Source organism: Myxine glutinosa, chromosome 1, assembly GCF_964187855.1.
Source record: "Myxine glutinosa chromosome 1, kmMyxGlut1.1, whole genome shotgun sequence".
Taxonomy (NCBI): domain Eukaryota; kingdom Metazoa; phylum Chordata; class Myxini; order Myxiniformes; family Myxinidae; genus Myxine; species Myxine glutinosa.
Window position 1 is genome coordinate 102,766,906 of NC_136261.1, and position 22,648 is coordinate 102,789,553.

At 42.8% G+C, this 22,648-nt stretch overlaps 1 protein-coding gene across 10 annotated transcripts in view; it reads right to left on the reverse strand.

Annotated features, from left to right (window-relative positions):
• Positions 1-22,648, reverse strand: part of STIM1 (stromal interaction molecule 1) — a 124,574-nt gene that overhangs the window by 3,172 nt on the left and 98,754 nt on the right. For 3 of the 10 annotated variants that reach the window (XM_078775392.1, XM_078775381.1, XM_078775369.1), the window contains 5 exons: positions 22,451-22,628; positions 18,551-18,718; positions 11,671-11,771; positions 6,925-7,154; positions 200-263 (listed from right to left, as the gene is read on the reverse strand). In XM_078775392.1, the coding sequence (XP_078631518.1) occupies positions 200-263; positions 6,925-7,154; positions 11,671-11,771; positions 18,551-18,718; positions 22,451-22,628 (741 nt within the window). Of the gene's footprint in view, positions 1-64; positions 264-6,924; positions 7,155-11,670; positions 11,772-18,550; positions 18,722-22,450; positions 22,629-22,648 lie in introns of all 10 variants that reach the window. The other 7 variants (XM_068116127.2, XM_068116109.2, XM_078775357.1 and 4 more) reach the window with 3 other exon arrangements.

Below are 22,648 nucleotides of genomic sequence, written 5' to 3' on the forward strand. Positions count from 1 at the left end.
GAGGAAGCCAAGATGTTCGGTTAGGTCGGCAGAAAGCCTTATTCAAAGGAAGCTGTGCACACACTTGTTAGAATAAAAGTAGATCACTCCATCGTCCACAACAGGATGAGCTAGCCGTGAGCGTGATTTGGAGGCAGCCAGATGGCTCGGTGAGATTTCTCCATCCATTGTGCCAAAGGCTGAAGAAGTGGCCACTGACCTCAAAGAGTAAACAGAGCCACTGCCCAAAGGATTGTGCATCATGGACGTGTCAGGACAACCAGCTGAGAATAGGGTGGACATGGAGATACAGATCGCTTTATAACAGCTCATGGGTTAATGTATCACTAAAAAATAATATATATACAGTCACGTGAAAAAGTAAGTACACCCCATGTAAAGTTTTGACTTTTTCAACATATTTCAACATAGTTATTTGATCTTCATTTCAACAATATTTATAGATAAAGGTGATATAATATAACAAATATCATGAAACATTTACATTTTGTAGTCCATTGTATAATTTAAATAAACAAATGCAAATTTCGCATGTGGAAAAAGTAAGTACACCCCGACATTTATCACAACTTCAAATACCTAAAATTAGAATCAGCTGCACCAACTCAGGTGCAAATGATTAGAACATCGTTAGAAGATCTTGGAGGAACCTGTCTTATTCAAATCTCAGACATTTCGTTTGGTTTGCTCTTTGTTGTTGAAGTGTGCGGCATCACCATGCCTCGATCAAAAGAGCTCTCTGAGGCCTTCAGAAAGAAGGTTACAGAGGCTCATCTGATCATGTGCTTGTTAAAGTGGGAATCTCTCTGACTATTCTCAGAGAGCCTCCTCAGCGTCAACGAGTCTGGCATTTCACTCAGGCCAACTGGCACGGTCTTCAAGCAGCCATCAATCATCTGGACTGGTCTCCCATCTCTACCGCCTCTGACATCAACTCATCCTGGGAATTCTTCCAAAGTAAATTGCTCTCTCTCATGCACAGATTTATCCCATCTCGTCTTCAGTTGTCATACCCTTACTCCCGTCCATGGTACACGGAATCTTGTGGTGAGGCTGTTGCCCAGAAACAACTTGCTTTCGTCTCCTGGAAAGCAAATCCAACGGAAGGAAATCTCATTTCTTTTCACAAAGCCAGAAACAAGTGCGTGTCTACCCTCAGGAGAGCCAGGAAACAATATCTCTCCGTTCTCAAGACCGAACTCTTTTATCTGTCTCTCTCTTCCTGGTGGCATCTGGTCAAATCTGTTTCTGGTGTTTGTTCCCCCTCCATCCCCTCCCTCACCTCAAACGGCTGCACGGCCGACTCCGCACGTGAAAAAGCTGAATGCCTCAACTCTGTGTTTGCCTCTAAATCTTGTGTCCCAAACCCATCCCTCTGTACCCACCGTACCCAGTCATACCCAGCTGCTCCTGGACTCTGTCCTTTCCTCCTGACAAGGTGGAAATTTTGTCAACCCTCGACTCCGATTCTGCAACTAGACCTGACGGCATCAGCCCACGGGTCCTAAAATCCTGTTCTTCCGCTCTTTCACTCCCTCTCTCTGTTCTCTTCACCCTCTCTTTTGCTCAAGGTCATCTGCCACCTGCTTGGAAATCAGCCAACATCACCGCTTTGCACAAAAAAGGTACAAAAACAGATCCTAGCAACTAAAGACCAATCAGCCTTCTCCCAATTATCAGCAAAGTCATGGAATCCATCATTGCTTCAGATATGAAATCTTTCCTCTTCTCCAATGGCTTGATCTCTGATCATCAATTTGGTTTCAGACCTGGTCACTCGACTCTGGACATGCTGCTTCTGCTTTCTCAACAATGGATGGAGGTCCTCAAAGCTAAACAGGAAATTACAGCTGTCTCCCTTGACATATCATGTGCCTTCGATACGGTCTGGCACCCCGCTCTGCTCACCAAACTCTCCTCCTTTGGTATCCATGGAAATCTCCACGCATGGCGGGCGGACTTCCTCTCTAGTCGTAGTCAACATGTGGCCCTGAATGGGTTTCTCTCATCTCCTCTTCCTGTTCAGGCTGGAGTTCCCCAAGGCAGTGTTCTGGGCCCTGTGCTTTTTCTGGTCTTCATCAATGATCTCTCTGACTCTCTTGAAAATCCTCTATATCTCTTTGCTGATGACTCTACTCTCTGTCGCTCCATTCATCCGGCCGTAAAACATTGCTTCAAAAAGGGGACCAAAAAACAACAACCACGGTCCCCGAAAAAGGCCAACCCCCGCTTTGCAGGGAAAAATGGCCTCTAAATGTGGTTTTTTATATTTTTTTATCTGCCATGATCTTTCCTGGGAAAACCACATTTCAAATCTGGCCTCCAAAGCCAGTCGCCGACTGGGCATCCTCCATCGTGCGAAGTCCTTCCTTGGCACACCTGAGCTCCTCACCACATACAAGGCTTTCATCCGCAGCTCAATGGAATACTGCTCTCCCCTCTGGGCTGGTGCTCCTGCCTCACACCTAGCTCGTCTTCACGCTGTTGAAACCAAAGTGTTCAGAATCATTGGAATCTCCCGCGATGAAGCTAACTCCAAGGGCCTTTCACTCACTCACTGCAGGCAGGTTGGTGGTCTTTCCGTCTTCTACCGACTCCTCTCTGGCCGTGCCCCCCCCCCCCCCCAGCTCTCTCTGGGCTCTGTCCCCCAAATATTCCTACAGGTCGCACAAGATCTGCCTGCAACCCTCTTATGGTTAAACTGCCAAAATCAAGGCTCTCTGCTCACCTGCACTCCTCTTTTCTCCCGCCTCTGGAACAAACTCCCTCACTCTCTTCAATCCCACTCCACCCTCCAGGTGTTTAAAACAGCTTTTCACCACCATCTCTTATCTTCCCCCATCCAAAACCTTGTTCTTTTCAACCCCCGCTAATTTCACCCCAAATCCACTTTTTTGAAATACCAGCTTCTGTCCTGGAAGTCCTTGTGTTTTATACTTCTCCCACCCCCTCCTCCCCCCAAGCCCTCTCCCTCCCACACATCTCCCTGCTCTCAAATGTTGTGTTTGTGTGCTTCCCCTTCTCTCCCCATCTTGTCTTCCGCTCCCTCTTTTTATATATTTTGTTTGTCTGGTTGATTTGTTTGTGAAATGTTAGCTCTTTCACGAGCCTCGATTCAGTATACAAAAAAAAAAAAAGTTTGTACACTCTGGGGCAAAAATTGATGAGGCAATGTTTTTGGTTTTTTTCCTCAAATTTTGCACCTTTTTATTGAAATTTTTATTGGCCAGCAATTTTTTTGAAAAAAAACGTTTTAAAATAAGTTTTGTTCTCAAAAAAAAACGAAAATTACAAAATTTCCGTATTTTCGCCTTTAATCTTTCTTTAAAGGGCAATATCTCAGGCAAGACAAAATAGATCAACATTTTACACAAAAAAAGGAAGATGATACTGTTTTGAGTTATTCTGTGTCACAAAAAAAAATGTTCCAATTTTTTTTTACTGTTCGAAGTATACTTTTAAAGATCTGCATTGCATTTTTAAGAGTCATCTTTTTTCACTATTTAGTGCACATGTAGTGCCTAAATTGCTCTAATTTATGACTTGTACAGTTAGTGTCGGTCATGTTTTTGTGTTTCAATTTAGAAATGCCCACAAAGAAAGAAGTTTCATGCTGATGGGGATATTAAAATGGAATTGCCAGTCTTCGTCAAGTGGGCAAGACATATTCTGAAATCCACAAGCTCCTGAACAAGAAGAAGAACATCCCTATCCATTACTCTGCAGACCACAGAATAGGTCTACAGTTCCAGAAAACTGGTTCTACTGCAAGGAAGAAGGGATTTGGCAGGCCTAGAGCCACCACAAGTAAAGATCACCGGCGACTGAAGTTCTTAGTTCTACAGGAAAGAAATAAAAGCCTGCGGAAACTGTCAGAGGAGTTCAGAACTGCTGAAAACAAGACTTTCCAGAAGGATCACAAGAAGGTTTCATGATGCTGGTTTTGCCTCAAGAAGATGTGCTAAGAGGCCTCTATTATCTAAGAAAAACATTAAGGACAGATTGCACTTTTTGGCCAAATATGGGAACCATGATTCAGACTGGTTTGAAAGTTCTGTGGAGTGATGAATGAAGACTTCAGCTTTGCAGTGATGCCCCCAGACCGTTGCCTTCTCAGATCTGGTGAGAGATTCAACCCTGAGTGCATTTCCACAACTGTGAAGCATGGAGGAGGTGGAATCATGGTCTGGGATGCATTTTCATCTGCCAATGTTGGTGAGCTGATAAGGCGTGAACAGTCAATTACTGCCAAGGAATGCCAGAAAACATTAAAGGATTACTTCCCAGCCTCCAAAAGTTGTTTCTTGGAGAGAAAAGCAAAGACGTAATTTATCAACAAGATAATGCCCCTGCCCATATGACAAAAAACACCAAAAAGTAGTTGGAGAAAAAGTCCCCTGAAACTTGTGTTCTGGTCTGGTCGGACATCATCGGAGTCCCTATTTGAACCCCAAAGAAAATAATTGTCCCTATATTCAGCACAAACGTATTGGAAGGAAATTTGCAAATTATGATCAACATTTTGAAGCTGTCAAACATGAATGGGACAATATTGACATTTCTTGGTGCAAGAAGCTTTGTGAAAGTTTGACCAAAAGACCGGATTATTTAAAGAAAGCTAAAGGACAAGCTATTCCATATTGGTTTCTACAGTTATTTCTGCATGTTCTGGTGGTTTTTTTAACGTATGGGTAAAATAGTTATGACCAAAAAAAGTTGAAAAAATTGACTTAGCTCTTTTTTTTTTGGCCCAGAGTGTATCAGATCATGAACCTACATGCAGAGCATCGGTGCTGCTGAAGCGGTTTATATGGCTAGGGTTGCAATCCTGGATGGAACGCCATTCCGACACAGGAAGTCAAGGAAGGAATTTGTCCAGGGTTCCGGCGACAGCATAACTAGTCTTCACGAAGGACACCGTGGGATTAACCTCCACCAACTAATACCCGCAAATGGGACAACCAGTTGAACGCCCATCTGAGGGACGGCACACCTCTCGGCCATCCTGACAACCTCACTCCTTTGGTGCACCTACAGTCACGTGAAAAAGTAAGTACACCCCATGTAAAGTTTTGACTTTTTCAACATATTTTAACATACAGCTATTTGATCTTCATTTCAACAATATTGATAGATACAGGTGATATAATATAACAAATATCATGAAACATTTACATTTTGTAGTCCATTGTATAATTTAAATAAACATAAATGCAAATTTCGCATGTGGAAAAAGTAAGTACACCCCTACATTTATCACTACTTCAAATACCTAAAATTAGAATCAGGTGCACCAGCTCAGGTGCAAATGATTAGAACATCGTTGGAGAGGATCTTGGAGGAACCTGTCTTATTTAAACCTCAGACATTTAGTTTGGTTTGCTCTTTGTTGTTGAAGTGTGCGGCATCACCATGCCTAGATCAAAAGAGCTCTCTGAAGCCTTCAGAAAGAAGGTTACAGATGCCTACGAGTCTGGGAAGGGATTTAAAAAGATCTCCAAACAATTTGAAATCAATCATTCGACTGTCCGGAAGATCATCTACAAGTGGAGAAGATGCCAAACAACTGCCAACTTGTTCAGGCCAGGCCGCCCCAGCAAGTTCAGCCCAAGAGCAGACCGCAAGATGCTGAAAGAAGTCTCAAAGAACCCCAGAATGTCATCACGGGACCAACAGGTAGCTCTTGCCACTGTTGATGTCAAAGTGCACGAGTCTACCATTAGAAAGAGGCTGCACAAATTTGATCTACATGGGAGGTGTGCCAGGAGGAAACGTTTGCTGTCCAGAAAGAACATCAAGGCAAGACTAAAGTTTGCCAATGAACACCGAGGCAAAGACCAGCACTTCTGGAACAACGTGCTCTCGACAGATGAGTTAAAGGTAGAGCTATTTGGCCACAGTACCAGAAGACATGTTTGGTGAAAACCAAAGACAGCATTTGACCACAAGAACCTGATACCAACTGTAAAGCATGGTGGTGGAAATATTATGGTTTGGGGCAGCTTTGCTGCATCAGGGCCTGGGCAGCTCACCATCATAGAATCCACGATTAATTCTTCATTGTACCGGAGGGTGCTTGAGGATAATGTGAGGCCATCTGTCGGAAAGTTGAAGCTCAACCGAAGGTCGACCTTGCAACATGACAATGACCCTAAGCATACCAGTAAATCCACCAAGGAATGGCTGAAAAGAAAGAAATGGAGGGTTCTGGAATGGCCAATTCAAAGCCCGGATCTAAATCCCATTGAGATGTTGTGGGGGGATTTGAAATGAGCTGTGCATGCAAGAAACCCCTCAAACATCGCACAGCTGAAATAATTCTGCATGGAGGAGTGGGAAAAAATTTCTCCCAGTCGATGTCAGAGACTTGTAGACAGTTATAAGAAACGCCTACTTGAGGTTGTTTCTGCCAAAGGAGGCAATACCACCTATTAGAGCCAAGGGTGTGCTTACTTTTTCCACATGCGAAATTTGCATTAATGTTTATTTAAATTATACAATGGACTACAAGATGTAAATGTTTCATGATATTTGTTATATTATATCACCTTTATCTGTCAATATTGTTGAAATGAAGATCAAATAACTGTATGTTGAAATATGTTGAAAAAGTCAAAACTTTACATGGGGTGTACTTACTTTTTCACGTGACTGTATATTTAGAAGAGTTTCCACCCCCCGCCCCCCCCCCCCCCCCCCGTGCAGGAATTTTAAAAGTCCGCTAAAAAATTTCACCGCTTTGAAAATACATACAAATTAGTTTATCTGATTCTTCGCAATGCTGAATTTACTCTCTATAGCCAAACTAAGCACACGAGGCATGTCTGTGGAGCAAACAAGCTACAATTGCACGTTTCGTTTACGATGAAAGCCACTGTGCTGATGGGGGGACAGCCAGTGAAGGAGGACCAAACTCTTTTTCACCATCATCTGATGAATAGGTCGGTGGACTGGATGACCAGCTGGAAACATGGTGAAAGCCAGGCGTGATGGAGGTCTGGGGAACAGCGTTGGACCCGGTTTCTTCAGCCGTCGAAGCCATGAGCGCTGCCAGGCCAAGGTTTGTAGTGATGGGAAATCCACAAAATTGCTCTATGCAGTTCCACCTATGCAGGCGTTCTCGCAATGTGCTGGCAACCTCTCCCAAAGATTTCCTGTGTAAGAAATAGAGATAGTAAAACAAATTTAAAGTTGCATGTAATATTTTACTTGCAAGTCTATCATAACCAAAATTCTGATTCTGATGTACCATACTCTGTTACAGAGCATCAGTACTGCCGAAGCAGTTTCTTGGCAAGGGTTATACTGTGTGGTTTGCCATTGCCTTCCCAGCAGTAGTTATGGTTGCAATTTTTTTTTTCATGGTGTCGGCGATAGCTCGCCTACACTTCGTGAAGAACATCGTCTGTAGGATCTTTAACGTCCACCAACTAATGCCGGCAGACAGGACGCCCAGGTTAGCATCCATCCGAGGGCCGGATCACCCTGCCTGTGAAACACCGGGATGACAGTTTATAGCTGGGTCGAGATTCAAACCCAGGCTAGAAATCTTAGAGGCGAGTGTTCGTACCTCTCAACCATCCTGCCAGCCCCGTACTCAAACAAAGGAACTGTTATTGTTGTTAAAATAGCCCTCCTCGTAATATGGGCACACATGAGTATCGCATTTCAGAGTACAAAATGCATCAATTAAGTGGTTGTAGTTGTATATTTTCATATTCATAACTGAAGAAGACACCATCCACTTGTATAATTTCTCAGCAAACAAAGCTCATGTCCAACATTCTGATGCTCCCTCCGTCTTGGCACAGTTTATATAAAACAAGCACACAATGCCTTCCACAGTCTTGGAAGAAGACCACTTGGTGCTCAAGACAGGTTGGAACCTTACGTGCAAGGCAGCTATACTAGTTGCTGCCAAAATAGTTTTGAAAATGAGCCGTCAATGACCGAGCCAAGTGAGGTAGCTCCTGTTTCTTATGAGTGGAATAAATAAGTTTCACAGTTGTGTCAGTTGCTATAACATAATTACCTCTGCCACCAAAGGTGGACGGAGGTTATGTTTTTCACACCTGTCTCTGAACAGGATATCTCAATGTTGTGGACGGATTCGGACGACATTTGGCAGAGAGGTTGTGTGTGTGACAAGGACAAATTGATTCGATTGTGGTGAAGATCCAGACACTGGAATTTGTCAAGTGATTTTTCACCATTGAGTGATGTGACCAAAATCGATATACAGCATGGGATTAAAAAAAGGTGTGGCTGGGTTATGACAAAACTTGGTGGATGAGTTGGTCAGGTGACAACATGCCAATTTGATTTTGGTTCATGTCCGAATCCAGATCCGGCCTATCTGGAGGATACAAACAAACTGTTCAGCCTGGTGTAGTTATGCGCTCTACCGAGTGCCGTTCTAGTTATGGTTAGTTTAAATTTTTAAATTAAACCATTCATTTAGTCATAGTAGGAATTAAAATATACAAGATATCGTTTTTACCCTCAAGAAAAGGTTCTACCTTCTGAAGGCAAAATGTTGAAAAGAGGCAAAGACCTAGGTTGCTTTAATACATGAAACAATTTTGACTAAGTAAATCCAATATCTAATAAACAGCCTCTTATTTGGTTAAAGTTTTTGAAAAAAGTAAAGACCGAGTGATAAGCAAGGAAAATCTGCATGAAGAAGAACCGATTCAGCTAAAATGATTCGATTGTCTAGTTATAGAACGATGGATGAAAGCAACAGCAACAGGAGGTTGATTGAGGTATGCTAACCGCAGTGGGAAACAAGGAGAAGCTGACGTTTGAGGGGTTAACCCTCCGTACTCCGACAAAGGGTTAACGCCTGTAATCTTAACTTCACCTTGCTTCCCATGGCAGTTAGCATACATCGATCAACGTTCTGTTGATTTCATCCATTGTTCTACATGTCCGCCAATGAAAAGTGACACGCCTTCACGAGCAAGACACACGTTAAGGACACCAACTTAAACTGGCATTGGGGCCATATTGACTCAACAAGCAAGGGAAAGAATAAATGGGGGATTAGAACGGCACTCAGTAGAGAGCATACCTCCGCCTGGTTGGCCATATCGCTCAATGGTGAAGAATCACTTTTAAAATTATACGAGCTGGATCCGGATCCAGATCTTCACCAGAATTGAATTGATTCTTCCTCGTCACACACACAACATGTCCAACAAGTTTCGTCCAAATCCATCCATAACTTTTTGAGATATCCTGCTATGTATCGTTTTTGGCCCCATCTCCCAATGGTGAAGAATCACGAAGAAAATTAAATAATTCTCATATCCAAATCCATATTCAGATCTTCACCAAAATCGAATCGTCCTTGTCAGACACCAAACCGGTCTACCAAGTTTCGTCCAAATCCGTCCACAACTTTGAGATAGCCTGCTCTGTATAGTTTTTGGCCCCATTTCCCAATGGTGAAGAATCACTAAAAAAATTCTCGTAGCCGGATCCGAATCCGGATCTTCGCCAAAATATAATTATTTCATTCTCATCACATACGCTACATCTCGGCCAAATTTCGTCCGAATCCGTCCACAACTTTGAGATTTTTTTTTCACAGACAAACAGACAGGGGTGAAAACAACCTCCATCCACCTTTGTTGGTGGAGGTAAAAATGAGGGAGGGAACATGGTAAACTGCAACTAAGAGGGATGAGTGTGGTACAGAATGAATGGTAGCAGAATGGATTGCAGGTTTGGATGGGGAATGATGTGAGATAGTCATGCAGTGCCTGGTTGAAGTCCTGGAAGTAAGAGTGGGATTGAACAAAATCGGGAAGGTTCTGCAAATGTGAGGAGAGGAATAAATGAGCAGAGGTGTGCAGTGAACCTAGATTTTAGGAGTTTAACTAGGAGGGCATTACTGGAATGCATTTGCCATGAAAAATCTGGAGAGGAAATCAACGGGCTCATGCTTCAGCTTCACCATGGAAGATAGATTGCTTTGGATTTCACAAATTGCAGGAGAGACAGATGTGATGCTCGGGTGCCAGACCATAGGGGAGCGCAGCACTCCATCGAGCTATGAGAAAAGGCCTTATAGGTCGTGAGTAGTTCTGATTTATCATAGAATGATGAAAGATGCCCAATCTGTGGCTGATTTATCAGCTTTGCTATGTGGTCAACTCAGGAGCTTCTGGCTGAGATGAAGATCTTTGAGGAGAATAAAAAAAAAAAAAACCACCTTTAGAGGCCATTTTTCCCCGCAAGCGGGGGTTGGCCTTTTTCGGGAACAGTGGTTGTTGTTTTTTGGTCCCCTTTTTGAAGCAATGTTTTACGGCCGGATGCCCTTCCTGACGCCAACCCTTTTTGCCGCCTTTAACGACAAGCAGGGAATTACCAGTGAACTGGTACTCAATTTGCCGACCTCGGAAGGATGACAGGCTGAGTCAACCCCCCTGGCGTTAATTCAGCGATCGACCGCGATTCGAACCCAGGATCCTAGGATCCTAAGCCGGCACCCTAGCCGCTAGCCCAACACCAGGGTTTGGAGAATAAGAATGCCTCATAAGAGGAGAATGAGGGAATGAAAAGACAGCCTTCACCAGAGAAGGACTTGACAAAGCACCAATAGGACTTCGAGGAAGGAGACTGGTTGGAGAGTTCGGACTGGAACTCCTCAAGATGGACATACGCTTGTTACAAGCCTTACGGAATGATCTAAAGTTTTCCAGTCGGGTTAGTCATCCATTTTGAGAAAGGAAGATGCTTGACCACAACCACATCACCACAGGATTCAGTGTACCAGGGCGGAGAAGAGGGATGGGATAGCACTAGATAGTACATAATAAATCACTGCGTAAGAGAAAGATTAGGTTTTGTGGAAATGTTCCCACACTATCAATATCATGCAGTGGCAGCTCAATCCTTTTAGGAGAAGATATATTACAGTCATTGGCAGTTAGCCGAGGGAGCACATACCATTTACAGAAATACAGGTTGGAAGATCTACAGATTGCATCAGACCCATTGAATCACAGAAGACCTCATCTACAACTTCATGGGTGGTTGCAGCAGAGCTAACACCCAGCCAGCTGGCGTGATTGTAGTTGAAGTTGCCACAGATGAGGACCATTTGGTGGAAATAGAGGAAAATATAGAGTCATCATCGTTGGGTGAAGAGTGCACCACAAATTGAGAGGAGGAAATTTGGTAGTTGTGGAGAAACAATGGCAGTCAGAGGTATGCCAGAGACGTGGAGTTATTCAGATGGACAATAATACCACCACCAGGATGGTGGAGAATTGCCGAAGAGACAGAAATCAGAGACACTTGGCGAGAGGAGGAAATTTTCTGTTAGACATACAATGTCTGGAGCTGCAGCAGTAATCTGGATGGAGATCAGTGTTATTAGAAGGAAGACATTGAATATGAGTGACTATAAAGGTGACAAAACCTGTTTACCGGCAGCATCATTTCACACTTTGCAGGTGACTCATACACATCTAAGGGCAACTTGGCATGAGCACCAACACACTATAGCATGCAGCTGAATAATATCAAAAAAAAAGTCTCATCAGCATCCGAGTAATCCCACTTTTTCCAAGTCATATTCCCTAATTTTTATTTTAGCCCTCGTAGTATTAACTAAAAACAAAGATCCACAGACAGGCCATGCCAAAGTTGGTTACTAACTTCGCCTCAAGTATTTTATGATCCACATCATCCAACGATGAGCTGTGTGCCACGTAGAATGTTCCAAACAAGGACATGCGCTTCTTCTTCACCTTCTCTGCCTGCAAAGTAACAGCAAGTTTGGGAATAAAGTGATTGTGCAAGGAAGGTGCATTAGCAACTTTTGTGTGTACAGATGATATTATAGTCACACAAACCTTGACTATTAAAAACAAAGTAGTGTAATTAGGAACAACGATGCAACATATAAACAAAATAATACATCGAGGCAGTGAAAAGAATGAGGAAAATCTACGACCACCAATTATTTAACTGCCCCAATTACTCCCATGTTCTTATGGGGTTGGCTGGGGAATGTCGTTGGCCCAAGACTTTTTCTAATCAGCTGACCAAGCCTGGCATTCAACCACCTGTGTGGTTTCATCTGAAGGTGAATTGTCTGCCAAAATCTGTCACAAGCTGATGAATCTCAGAGAGTTTCCCAGCAATTTTTTTTAATCAAAAGGATGGTGTTCCTACTCGGCACCGACAGGAAACTTGCCAAGAGCAGTTTGGCATGGAAAGGTAAACACGTGCAACTCTAAGAAATGGTTCTTATAATACGTCACGTCAGCAATAAATACAGCCTAAGAAGCATGCCTAAAGGCATATAAACAGTCACACAATGTTTACACAACACAATTAGGATACGACATGGAATAGTTTCTATATACAGCACATTAGCCTAGTGTTGGCTGAGCGGTTAGGGTGCCGGCTTGGGATCCGAGGATCCTGGGTTCGAATCCCGGTCAATCGCTGAATTAACACCAGGGGGGTTGACTCAGCCTGTCATCCTTCCGAGGTCGGCAAATTGAGTACCAGTTCACTAGTAATTCCCTGTGTGTAGCAAGAGGTGACTAACAGGGTTGGCTGCAGGAAGGGCATCTGGCCATAAAACATTGCTTCAAAAAGGGGATCACGGTGCCCGAAAAAGGCCAACCCCTACTCTGTGGGGAAAAATGGCCTCTAAAGGTGGTTCTATACAGCACGCGCGCACACACACACACACACACACACACGCTGTTTTTTTTCAAATTTGGAGCCATATATGCGCAGTACATATTCCAGTTTAAATTGATTGCACATGTTACAGGAGCTAAAAGCCCTCCACGTGGTTTACAGCAACTTTTATGAAAAAAAAATTTAAGAAGTTTTGTTCTCCAAAAAAAACGAAAATTACGAAATTTCCTCGTTTTCGCCTTTCATCTTTAAAGGCCAATGTCTCAGGCAAGACAAAATAGATCAAAATTTGACACATAAAAAGGAGGTTTTGCAATGCATCAAATACGACTGTTTTGAGCTGTTCTATGTCCCAACAATTAAAAAATATATCTATTTTACTGTTAGAAGTATACTTTTAAAGCTCTGCAATGCATCATTACGGTGTCATGTTTTTTGACTGTTTAGTGCACATGTAGTGCCTAAATTGCTCTAATTTATGACTTGTACAGTTAGTGTAGGTCATGTTTTTGTGTTTCAATTTGGAAATGCCCACAAAGAAAGAAGTTTCATGCTGATGGGGATATTAAAATGGAATTGCTAGTCTTCGTCAAGTGGGCAAGACATATTCTGAAATCCACAAGCTCCTGAACAAGAAGAACAACATCCCTATCTATTTGTCTGCCTCCCACAGAGAATAGGTCTACAGTTTCAGAAAACTGGTTCTACTGCAAGGAAGAATTGATCTGGCAGGCCTAGAGCCACAACAAGTAAAGACGACAGACGACTGAAACTCTTAGTTCTCCAGGAAAGAAATAAAAGCCTGTGGAAACTTTCAGAGGAGTTCAGATGCCCCAGAACATTGCCTTCTCAGATCTGGTGAGAGATTCAACCCTGAGTGCATTTCCACAACTGTGAAGCATGGAGGAGGTGGAATCATGGTCTGGGGTGCATTTTCATCTGCCAATGTTGGTGAGCTGATAAGGCGTGAACAGTCGATTGCTGCCAAGGAATGCCAGAAAATATTAGAGAAAGGATTACGTCCCAGCCTCCAAAAGTTCTTTCCTGGACAGAAAAGCAAAGAAGTAATTTATCAACAAGATAATGCCCCTGCCCATATGGCAAAAAACACCAAAAAGTAGTTGGAGAAAAGTCCCTGAAACTTGTGTTCTGGCCTAGTCAGTCCCTATTTGAACCCCACAGAGAATTGTCCCTATATTCAGCACAAACTTATTGGAAGGAAATTGGCAAATTATGATCAACTTTTTGAAGCCGTCAAACATGAATGGGACAATATTGACATTTCTCGGTGCAAGAAGCTTTGTGAAAGTTTGACCAAAAGACTGGATTATTTAAAGAAAGCTAAAGGAGAGACAAGCTATTCCATACCGAGTTGTACAGTTATTTCTACATGTTTTGGTGGGGTTGTTTTTTTAATGTGTGGTAAAAATAGTTCTGACAAAAATGTTAAAAATTAGACTTTGCTCATTTTTTCTTTTCTTTTTTTTGCCCCGGAGTGTGCACACACGCACATGAAACAGATCCTTGCTCATTTTAATACTATTTATTTTAGAGTTTTCTATTAAATGTTTTAGAGCATTAAATAGATGGAAAATGGTATTTTCTCTGTACATAATAACATATACGTACCATCAATTGCCAAATATACTTGTTGTTGGGTCAAATGCAAATAAAACAAAACACATTTTGCACTTAACTAGTAATGTCAGTTTAAGAATGCATGATTTTAAGCTTGTTTATCTTAACATACTTGTGTGAGTTGATAAATACAAGGCATTCCTTTTTTAACCTTCACAAATTTCTTGCATTCAGACAAAAAAAACAATTATTGTATTCCACTTTTCCCTAAGATTTAGGCCAGTCTCGAAACAGCGCGATGACAGTGGGTCATGATATGGAATTGGACATGTTGTTACACTTGGAATAGCAGCACAGGATAAGGCTGAGAAAAACATATTTCCAGGTTCTGGTCAGCGCGCGCATCGATTTTGACCCTGCGCGTCAGCAGTTTTTTTTCAAATTTGGTATCGACGTTCGCGCACGGTTCTCCCCTACAAAACTGCGTTTAGTTTGTCCACATCTAACCAGCCGTTCCAAAGATATGAGTAGTTTTGTGTGCCGTGACGTCATGACTCCAATGGGGAAGTTGCATGTGACGTCATCGTTTTAGTCACGTGACCGCTTGGGTGGCAAAACATTGCTTCTGCCACCATACGTAATGGCGGCAATTTGAAACTCGTCTCACATATAAATTGCCCCCTACACGATGGTAAAGAGTTGTTGTGCTGTTGGATGTACAGCCCGATTTCATAAGGGATCGGGCTTGTCATCTACCGTTTTCCGGACGACACAACACTAAAACGGATTCATGGCTGCCTTGACTGCAGCTCTCAGGTGAGAATTTGGCTCATGAGGTCGTTACCTTCGCTCGCGAAGCGAAAAGCAGGATTAGGCATTTGGTTACGTACATGTGGAGTGTGTGTGTGGCGTACTTGTGGAGTGTGTGTGGCGTACGTGTAGAGTGTGTGTGGCGTACTTGTGGTGCACGTGTGGAGTGTGTGTGGCGTACGTGTGGAGTGTGTGTGGCGTACTTGTGGTGTACGCGTGGAGTGTGTGTGGTGTACATGTGGCGTACTTGTGGCGTGTGTGTGGCATACGTGTGGAGTGTGTGTGGACTTTGGAGTGTGTGTGGACTGTGGAGTGTGTGTGGTGTACTTGTGGGTCCACACGGGTCCACAGGCAGATGACACAGCCTCAGTTTCTCGCAATACCGTGAAAACGCCTCAACGGGCAAGCCACGGGCGTAAACTGACAGGTCCGTCTGATCAAACGACAGCTTTCCCGTCATGTTGTTTATGCCACCCAAGATGGCGGCCGGAACCGGTTGCCATGGACGACGCTCACGCGATGCAAGGCCTCTATCGGCTGGATATTGTAATTTATTGAAACGAAGACGTTCTTTGTCAGGTTCGTGTTTTAGCAACCAGAAGGCCTAGAGAGCTGCGGGTGGTCTCGTTAGTTAGGCCTGGATCCTATCTCGTTTGTCATGAAGTTGTAAGTGTCTGTGATAATCTGGTGGACTGGGAGAAGAGATCGTGGGAGACCATCGGCCTGTTAGACCACTTGCGCATGCGCAGTGTTGACGCGATCGACGCATTGGAATGTTTAACGGTACAGCGAGGCGATCTCGAGAACGAAATGGCAGTCTATAATATGCTTGAAGAACTTAATAGATGCAAGGCGGCCATCTTGGATTTTGACCTGGCGACCCAATTTTCAATAGCGTTCTCCCTTATGCGTAGATACACCCACACACCAGATTAGAAGTTGGTACTTCGCTTATTTTTCAAGATATTCCGCTCACAAGGTTCAGACATACATGGCGACGGCCATCTTGGATTTTGACGTGGCGACCCACTTTTCAATAGCGTTCTTCCTTATGCCGAGATACACCCACACACCACATTAGAAGTTGGTACTTCGCTTATTTTTCAAGATATTTCGCTCACAATGTTCAGACATATATATGGTGGCGGCCATCTTGGATTTTGACGTGGCGACCCAATTTTCAATAGCGTTCTTCCTTATGCCGAGATATGCCCACATACCAGATTAGAAGTTGGTACTTCGCTTATTTTTCGAGATATTTCGCTCATAAGGTTCAGACATACATGGCGGCAGCCATCTTGGATTTTGACGTGGGTTGCACCCACAAACCAAATTCGAATGCGGTCCTTCGCTTACGCACGCACGCAAGCACACACGCACGCCCGGACGGACGGACACATGGACGGAGGGGAAAACCATAGTCCCCCTTTCGCTCCGCGGTCCGACAGGGGACAAAAAAAAGGCCTACAAGTCCCATTGGCTGTCTTTAATTTCTCTCTGGACGGCGCCACAGCAGATGAGGAGGACCGCAAGGCATGAGGACACAAAAAACACCTTTATATGTGTAATCCATGGTTTTCAAAAAAAGAAAAGAAAAAAGAAAAAACCGCATCGCCGCATCAATTCTGGAACTTTGGTCCGACCAGAGACCAGCAATATTTTTTTTTCGGCCTAACCTGGCTTCAACTGTGGCCCATAATTATTTAGTTGCAACAGCAGGTAGCTCTTTTTACCCTCACTGGAGGGTATTGCATGTCGGTCCGTTTGTTAGTATGTCCGTACATAATGTGCTAATGTAGGCCACAAACGCCACCTGGTGGATAAAACATCTTTTTTCAAATGATTACCTCTACAAAGTATATATAATACGAATGTGAATAAGTCTATCAAGTACATATTATTAAGAATGCGAGTACGTCTATAGAGTACGTACGATTGGAAGGTGAATCTATGCAATAAAAACTGAAAAGGTCTGTTTGTCCTCTGTATGAATACTATGAACAAAATCTACGTCGTCAATGCATTGTCTACACACCACACAAACAAACACCAGCACGCAAAGGTCCTGGCAATGGTCCGCAATCTCTCGATTGCTCATTTCTAATTGTTACCATGCGCTCGCGAAGCGAAAAGCGGGGTTAAGCATTCAGTTGCGTACGTGTGCCTTGTGCCGTGTCTGCATTTTAAAAATTCATTTTCTCGGCAACCGTTGGTCCGATTGACATGGAATTTTCACCATAGGAGGACCTCCTCCTGTAGAATATTTTAATGATTATGATGTCATAGGTCACGTGGTACAGGCGCAATCTTGGAAAAATTTTGCACCTCTATATCGCTGAAACCACTATGGAAAACATTGAGACCTGGCTCATTGTCAACGACTCCCCATGGGGAATAAGATATGTTAATGATGTCATCAGTGCCTTCGTTATGATGTCATAATTCGACAAATACAACACTTATCCATCCGAGCATTATTTAAAAAAAATTCAGCAACTGTTGGTCTGATAGACATGAAATTTTCACCATAGGAGTGCCTCCTCCTTTAGAATATTTTAATGATAATCATGATGTCATAGGTCATGTGGTACAGATGCCATCTTGGAAAAACCGAAAAATGTTGCACCTCTATATCTCCAAAACTGCTGCATGGAAAAAATTGAAACATGGCTCATTGTAAAGAACTCCATATGGGGAATAGGTGTTGTTAACGATGACGTAATTGGTGCCATAATTACGACGTCATAATTCGACAGGGACAACACTTAGTCTGATCAGTTTGAAATGTATTGAGTGTGATCTATGCAACAATTATATTAGAGAATATAAATTTATGATGTCATCGCTCACGAGGTCTGGCAGCCACATGGGATCAAAGGAAAAAAAGAAAAGAAAAAAAAGTTGGTTCGCAACAAGTTGACTGCACAGGGTAAGTATTCCCACTTCTACTCCATCCTCTGTTCTACTCTTTGTTACACTGACAGAATATAAACTCGAGCAACTTCCACATGCTGAGCCCAAACTCTTACAAGGGGAAGCATGCTTCACAAAATCTGAATTTTACAAAATATACACCAACGTCTACTAATGCCTCTCCTGAATGTGATTTATGTAAAAGCTCCTTCTGAAACAATCAACGTTAACTGCCATAATGCTAACAATGACACTAAACATTTGTTAGGCCAGAGGTTCCACGACAGCTAAAATGGCAGTCAACCCTAAGCTCACCATTTTTCCTTTGGTAAATCTTTTTTTTGTTTCGATTTTAACTTAACCGTTCACCTCGACTGCTGTGAACGACTGAACGTATTATGTAGATCGCCCCTATTGGCAAACCAATGAGGAGGAATGCAAATGAAATTGTAAAGAGGAGGCAAACATAAGGTCCTTCACCTTAACCATCTTCACCACAACAGTATACAACACAAGTACCAGATAGGTTAATAACACAAGTGGAAAGAAAAACAAACAAACGAACAAGTGAGGATCTTACCCCTTCCTTGGCGAGAGCAAGTTGTTTTTCTGCAAGCTGCCGTTTAACTGCATAGTACTGCACCTCCACTTCGTGTGTGATCTGGAGCCATTGCTGGAGACCTTCTGGAACATTACTTCGCTTCTGGTTCTCCAGCTCAAGCTCAGCCTTCCGCAGAGCCAGTCGTACCTGCTGCCCAACACCACAGCACCCAACTACTATAACTTTCTTAAAATACCCCCCACAACCCCTCTCCCTTAAAACATAATCACTTCAACCCCAAACATAATCACTCCATCAAAATTCCCCCACCTGCTTGTTTTTTTTAAACCCTTTACACCCCCCCCCCTCTCCCCAACCCTACCGGCTTCAGCAGTCATGTACTGTAACTCCAACCAAAAGCTGATCACGCATTAGAAAAGGTTGGCATGTGTGGACAGCATACAGTTGTGGCCAAAAATATTGGCACCCTCACACTTTTTTCAAACAACTCACAATTTTCTCTAAAAATAAGTTTAAATTGACAAAAGTATTTGGTCTCCACAATTCTTTATTTCACTGTTAATATTACAGAACCTTTGTTTTTATTCAGAACTTAACATATCCTTTTAAATCAGAGAAAAAAAAAAATGGCATTGACAAAATTATTGGCACCCTAGACTTAATATTTGGTAGCACGGCCTTTGGACAAAATAACTACAGTCAAGCGCTTCATATAGCCATGAATGAGCTTCCTACACCTCTACTGGCAGTTTGGCCCACTCTTGTGCAAAATGTCCAGTTCTCCCAGATTTGAAGGATGCCTTCTCCCAACTGCTGTTTTCAGATCTCCCTACAGGTGTTCAATGGGACTTAGATCTGGACTCATTGCTGGCCACTTCAGAACAGTCCAGCGTTTTGTCTTGAACTATTCCTGGGTGCTTTTTGAAGTGTGTTTGGGGTCATTGTCCTGCTGCAAGACCCATGACCTTTGACGGAGACCCAGCTTTCTGAGACTGGGTTGAACATTGCACTCTAAAAAGCCTTGGTAATCTCCTGATTTCATGATGCCATGCACACATTCAAGGCACCCCGTGCCAAAGGCAGCACAGCAACCCCAAAACATCACTGAACGTCCTCCATGTTTGACTGTAGGGAAGGTGTTCTTTTCTTTGAAGGCTTCATTTTGTTTTCTGTAAACAGAGATTATGTGCTTTACCAAAAAGCTCTAATTTGGTCTCATCTGTCCACAGGACATTCTCCCAGAAGGATTTTGGCTTGTTTAGGTGTGTTTGGGAATACTCCAGTCAGGATACTCCAGTCAGGCTTTCTTATATCTATCTATCTCTATATCTGTCTCTATCTCTCTATATATCTCTCACAGAGCAGTGGGGTCCTCCTGGGTCTCCGACCATAGAACCCCCTTTCATCGAGTTGGTGATGGATGGTGCGAGTTGAAACTGTTGTGCCTTGTGTCTGAAGGTCAGCTTGAATCTTTTTGGCAGTTGATCAAGGTGCTTTCTCCACCATTTGAACAATCTTTCGCTGAAATGGTCAGTCAACTTTTCTCTTGTGGCCACATCCATGGAGGTTGGCAACAGTGCCATGGGCCTTAAACTTCCTGATAACATTGCATGTAGTGGACACAGGAGCATCAAGGTCTCTGGAGATTGACTTGTAGCCTTGAGATTACCCATGCTTGGCTCAATTCCTTAGAAAATTTTCTGGTTTTCTTTCTTTTCTCCATGCTAATTGCAGTACACACTGACACAAACCATCAGAACGACTCCTTTTCTCTATTCAAACTGGTTGAATGAGTGATTTTTATATTGCAGGCACCTGCAACTCACCACAGAATGTCCAATTCCAAAGTAAAGGAGAATCACCTGCTTGAAATCTAATTATTTCTAACGATTTCTAGAAGATGCCAATAACATTGTCCGGGCCATTTTAGGATTTCTGTGTGGAATAAGATTTAGAAAAAAATGTCAGCTTTTTTTTGGTTTGTTCCATTGCAAACCAAAGAAATACATTTGTGGATACCAAAAGATTTTTAAAATTTCAACAATTTTCTGGAAGAAATGGTGCATTATTTGAAAAAGTGCAAGGGTGCCAATATTTTTGGCCACTATATTCATATATATGTCAATATATTTATTATATAGATATAGATTCGGCCTGTGCATTTGCGTTTGTGGCTGTGTGCATTTGATTTGTGTGCACTCCTGAACCACTTGATGTAACGAGTTGGAAGTTGGTGGTTGTACTTGGGGGGTGTGCCAGATTTGGATTTAGCTGTTAAAAATAATTGGTGAGGGGGTTCAGGAGTGAGGATATGACGCAAATTCTCTATGTAAATATGTATGTACAGCGCCGCCCCCAGTGGGAGAGTCAACTCTTGCATATTACAACTCTGCAGTTGGTGCAGTTTACAGTATTCCACTAGTATCTTTGTATGAAATCCTTATAGAATGAGAAACTGCTTGGCCAATTTATATACGTGCTCTGTATTTTATGCACTTCTAAACTGCTCGACGAAATAAGTTGATAAGTACATTGGGTGTGCATGGGAATGTTATATCAAGTTGGGAAGGCCACCAACAACTTAGGTTTTTACTTTTATGTGAAAGTGAAGAATTATCATGCCTGCTAATGTTTGATAAATCATACCTGCACCGCTGGATAGAATAACTTGAAAACCAGATGTTATCATTATTATATTTTTTTAAAGTCTAACAGCACTCGGTAGAGCGCATACCTCCACATGGTTGGCCATATCATTCAATGGTGAAGAATCACATGTAAAATTCTACGAGCTGGATCCGGATCCGGATCTTCACCAAAATTGAATAGATTCTTCCTTGTCACACACACAACCTGTCCAACAAGTTTCGTCCCAATCCATCCATAACTTTTTGAGATATACTGCTATGTATCGTTTTGGACCCCATCTCCCAATGGTGGAGAATCACTTTAAAATTTCTAGTAGCCGAATCCGGATCTTCACCAAAATCTTATCATTTCGTCCTTGTCACATACGCTACATCTCTGCCAAATTAGTCCGAATCTGTCTACAACTGTGATATATTTTGTTCACAAACCGACAGACAAACAGTCAAGTTGATCAAGAGTGATTTTTATATTGGCAGACAATACATTTTTATAATGACAACATGAAAACAGACAGACAGGGGTGAAAACAACCTCCATCCACCTTTGGTGGTGGAGATAATAAATAAATAAATGTAAATACCAGTCTGTCTATTTTGTTTGTAATCAAGCCTAACATTCGTATAAGGCATAGTAAATCAGCCACTTTTATTGCCCATAGTGCAAGGGCTGACGCAGGATGGCCTGGAGGTACACACCTGCCTCGAGGCTCGCTAACCTGAGTTTAAATCCCCATCCAGCTATAAATTGTCATCTCAGTGTTTCATGGGCAGGGCGATTCATTAATGAGATTGCCGTCCCTCAGATGGACGGTTAACTGGGTGTCCCATCTGCTCGTATTAGTTGGTGGATGTTGAAGATCTCATGGTTTCATTTTTGAAGAATAGGTGAGCCGTCATCAGCACCATGAACAAATTCCCAATTCCTGACATAACCTACCGAGGGCATTGGATCAACGGCACAGCCACGCCCTCAGCCAATGACGCTACTTACAGCCTTGTACTGCATATGAAAGAAGTCCATAGTATCATATCCTCGTGGAGTGGGTGGTATGAACTGGCCTTAATTGGAAGGAAAGGAAAGGGCATGTTTGGAGTATATGCGGGGAGGAGGTTAAAAGCTTCACATATTTTTAATGCATAATATTTAAATCGCACTTTGTAAAATCTGTCAAAATAAGTAAATTGGAAATAGATACACTGAAAAATCTAAATTCTAACATGGTTATATTTCTATGTAGTTTCACGAGACACCCTCCATGACTCAGAGCACCTGTTCAAGCTCTTGCTCTTGATATCCCTGCTTGCCCGTTTCACTCTCGGTACCCTCCCGCAACTCCCGCAGATGTTGTGCTTCATTCTTCGCCTCGATTATCTCATCGCGCAATTTTACTTCCAGCACCTTCTTCTCATCCTGGAAAGTCTTATTTTCCTCTTGTGCTTTTTGCAGCCTGTATAACGAGCAGTAGGC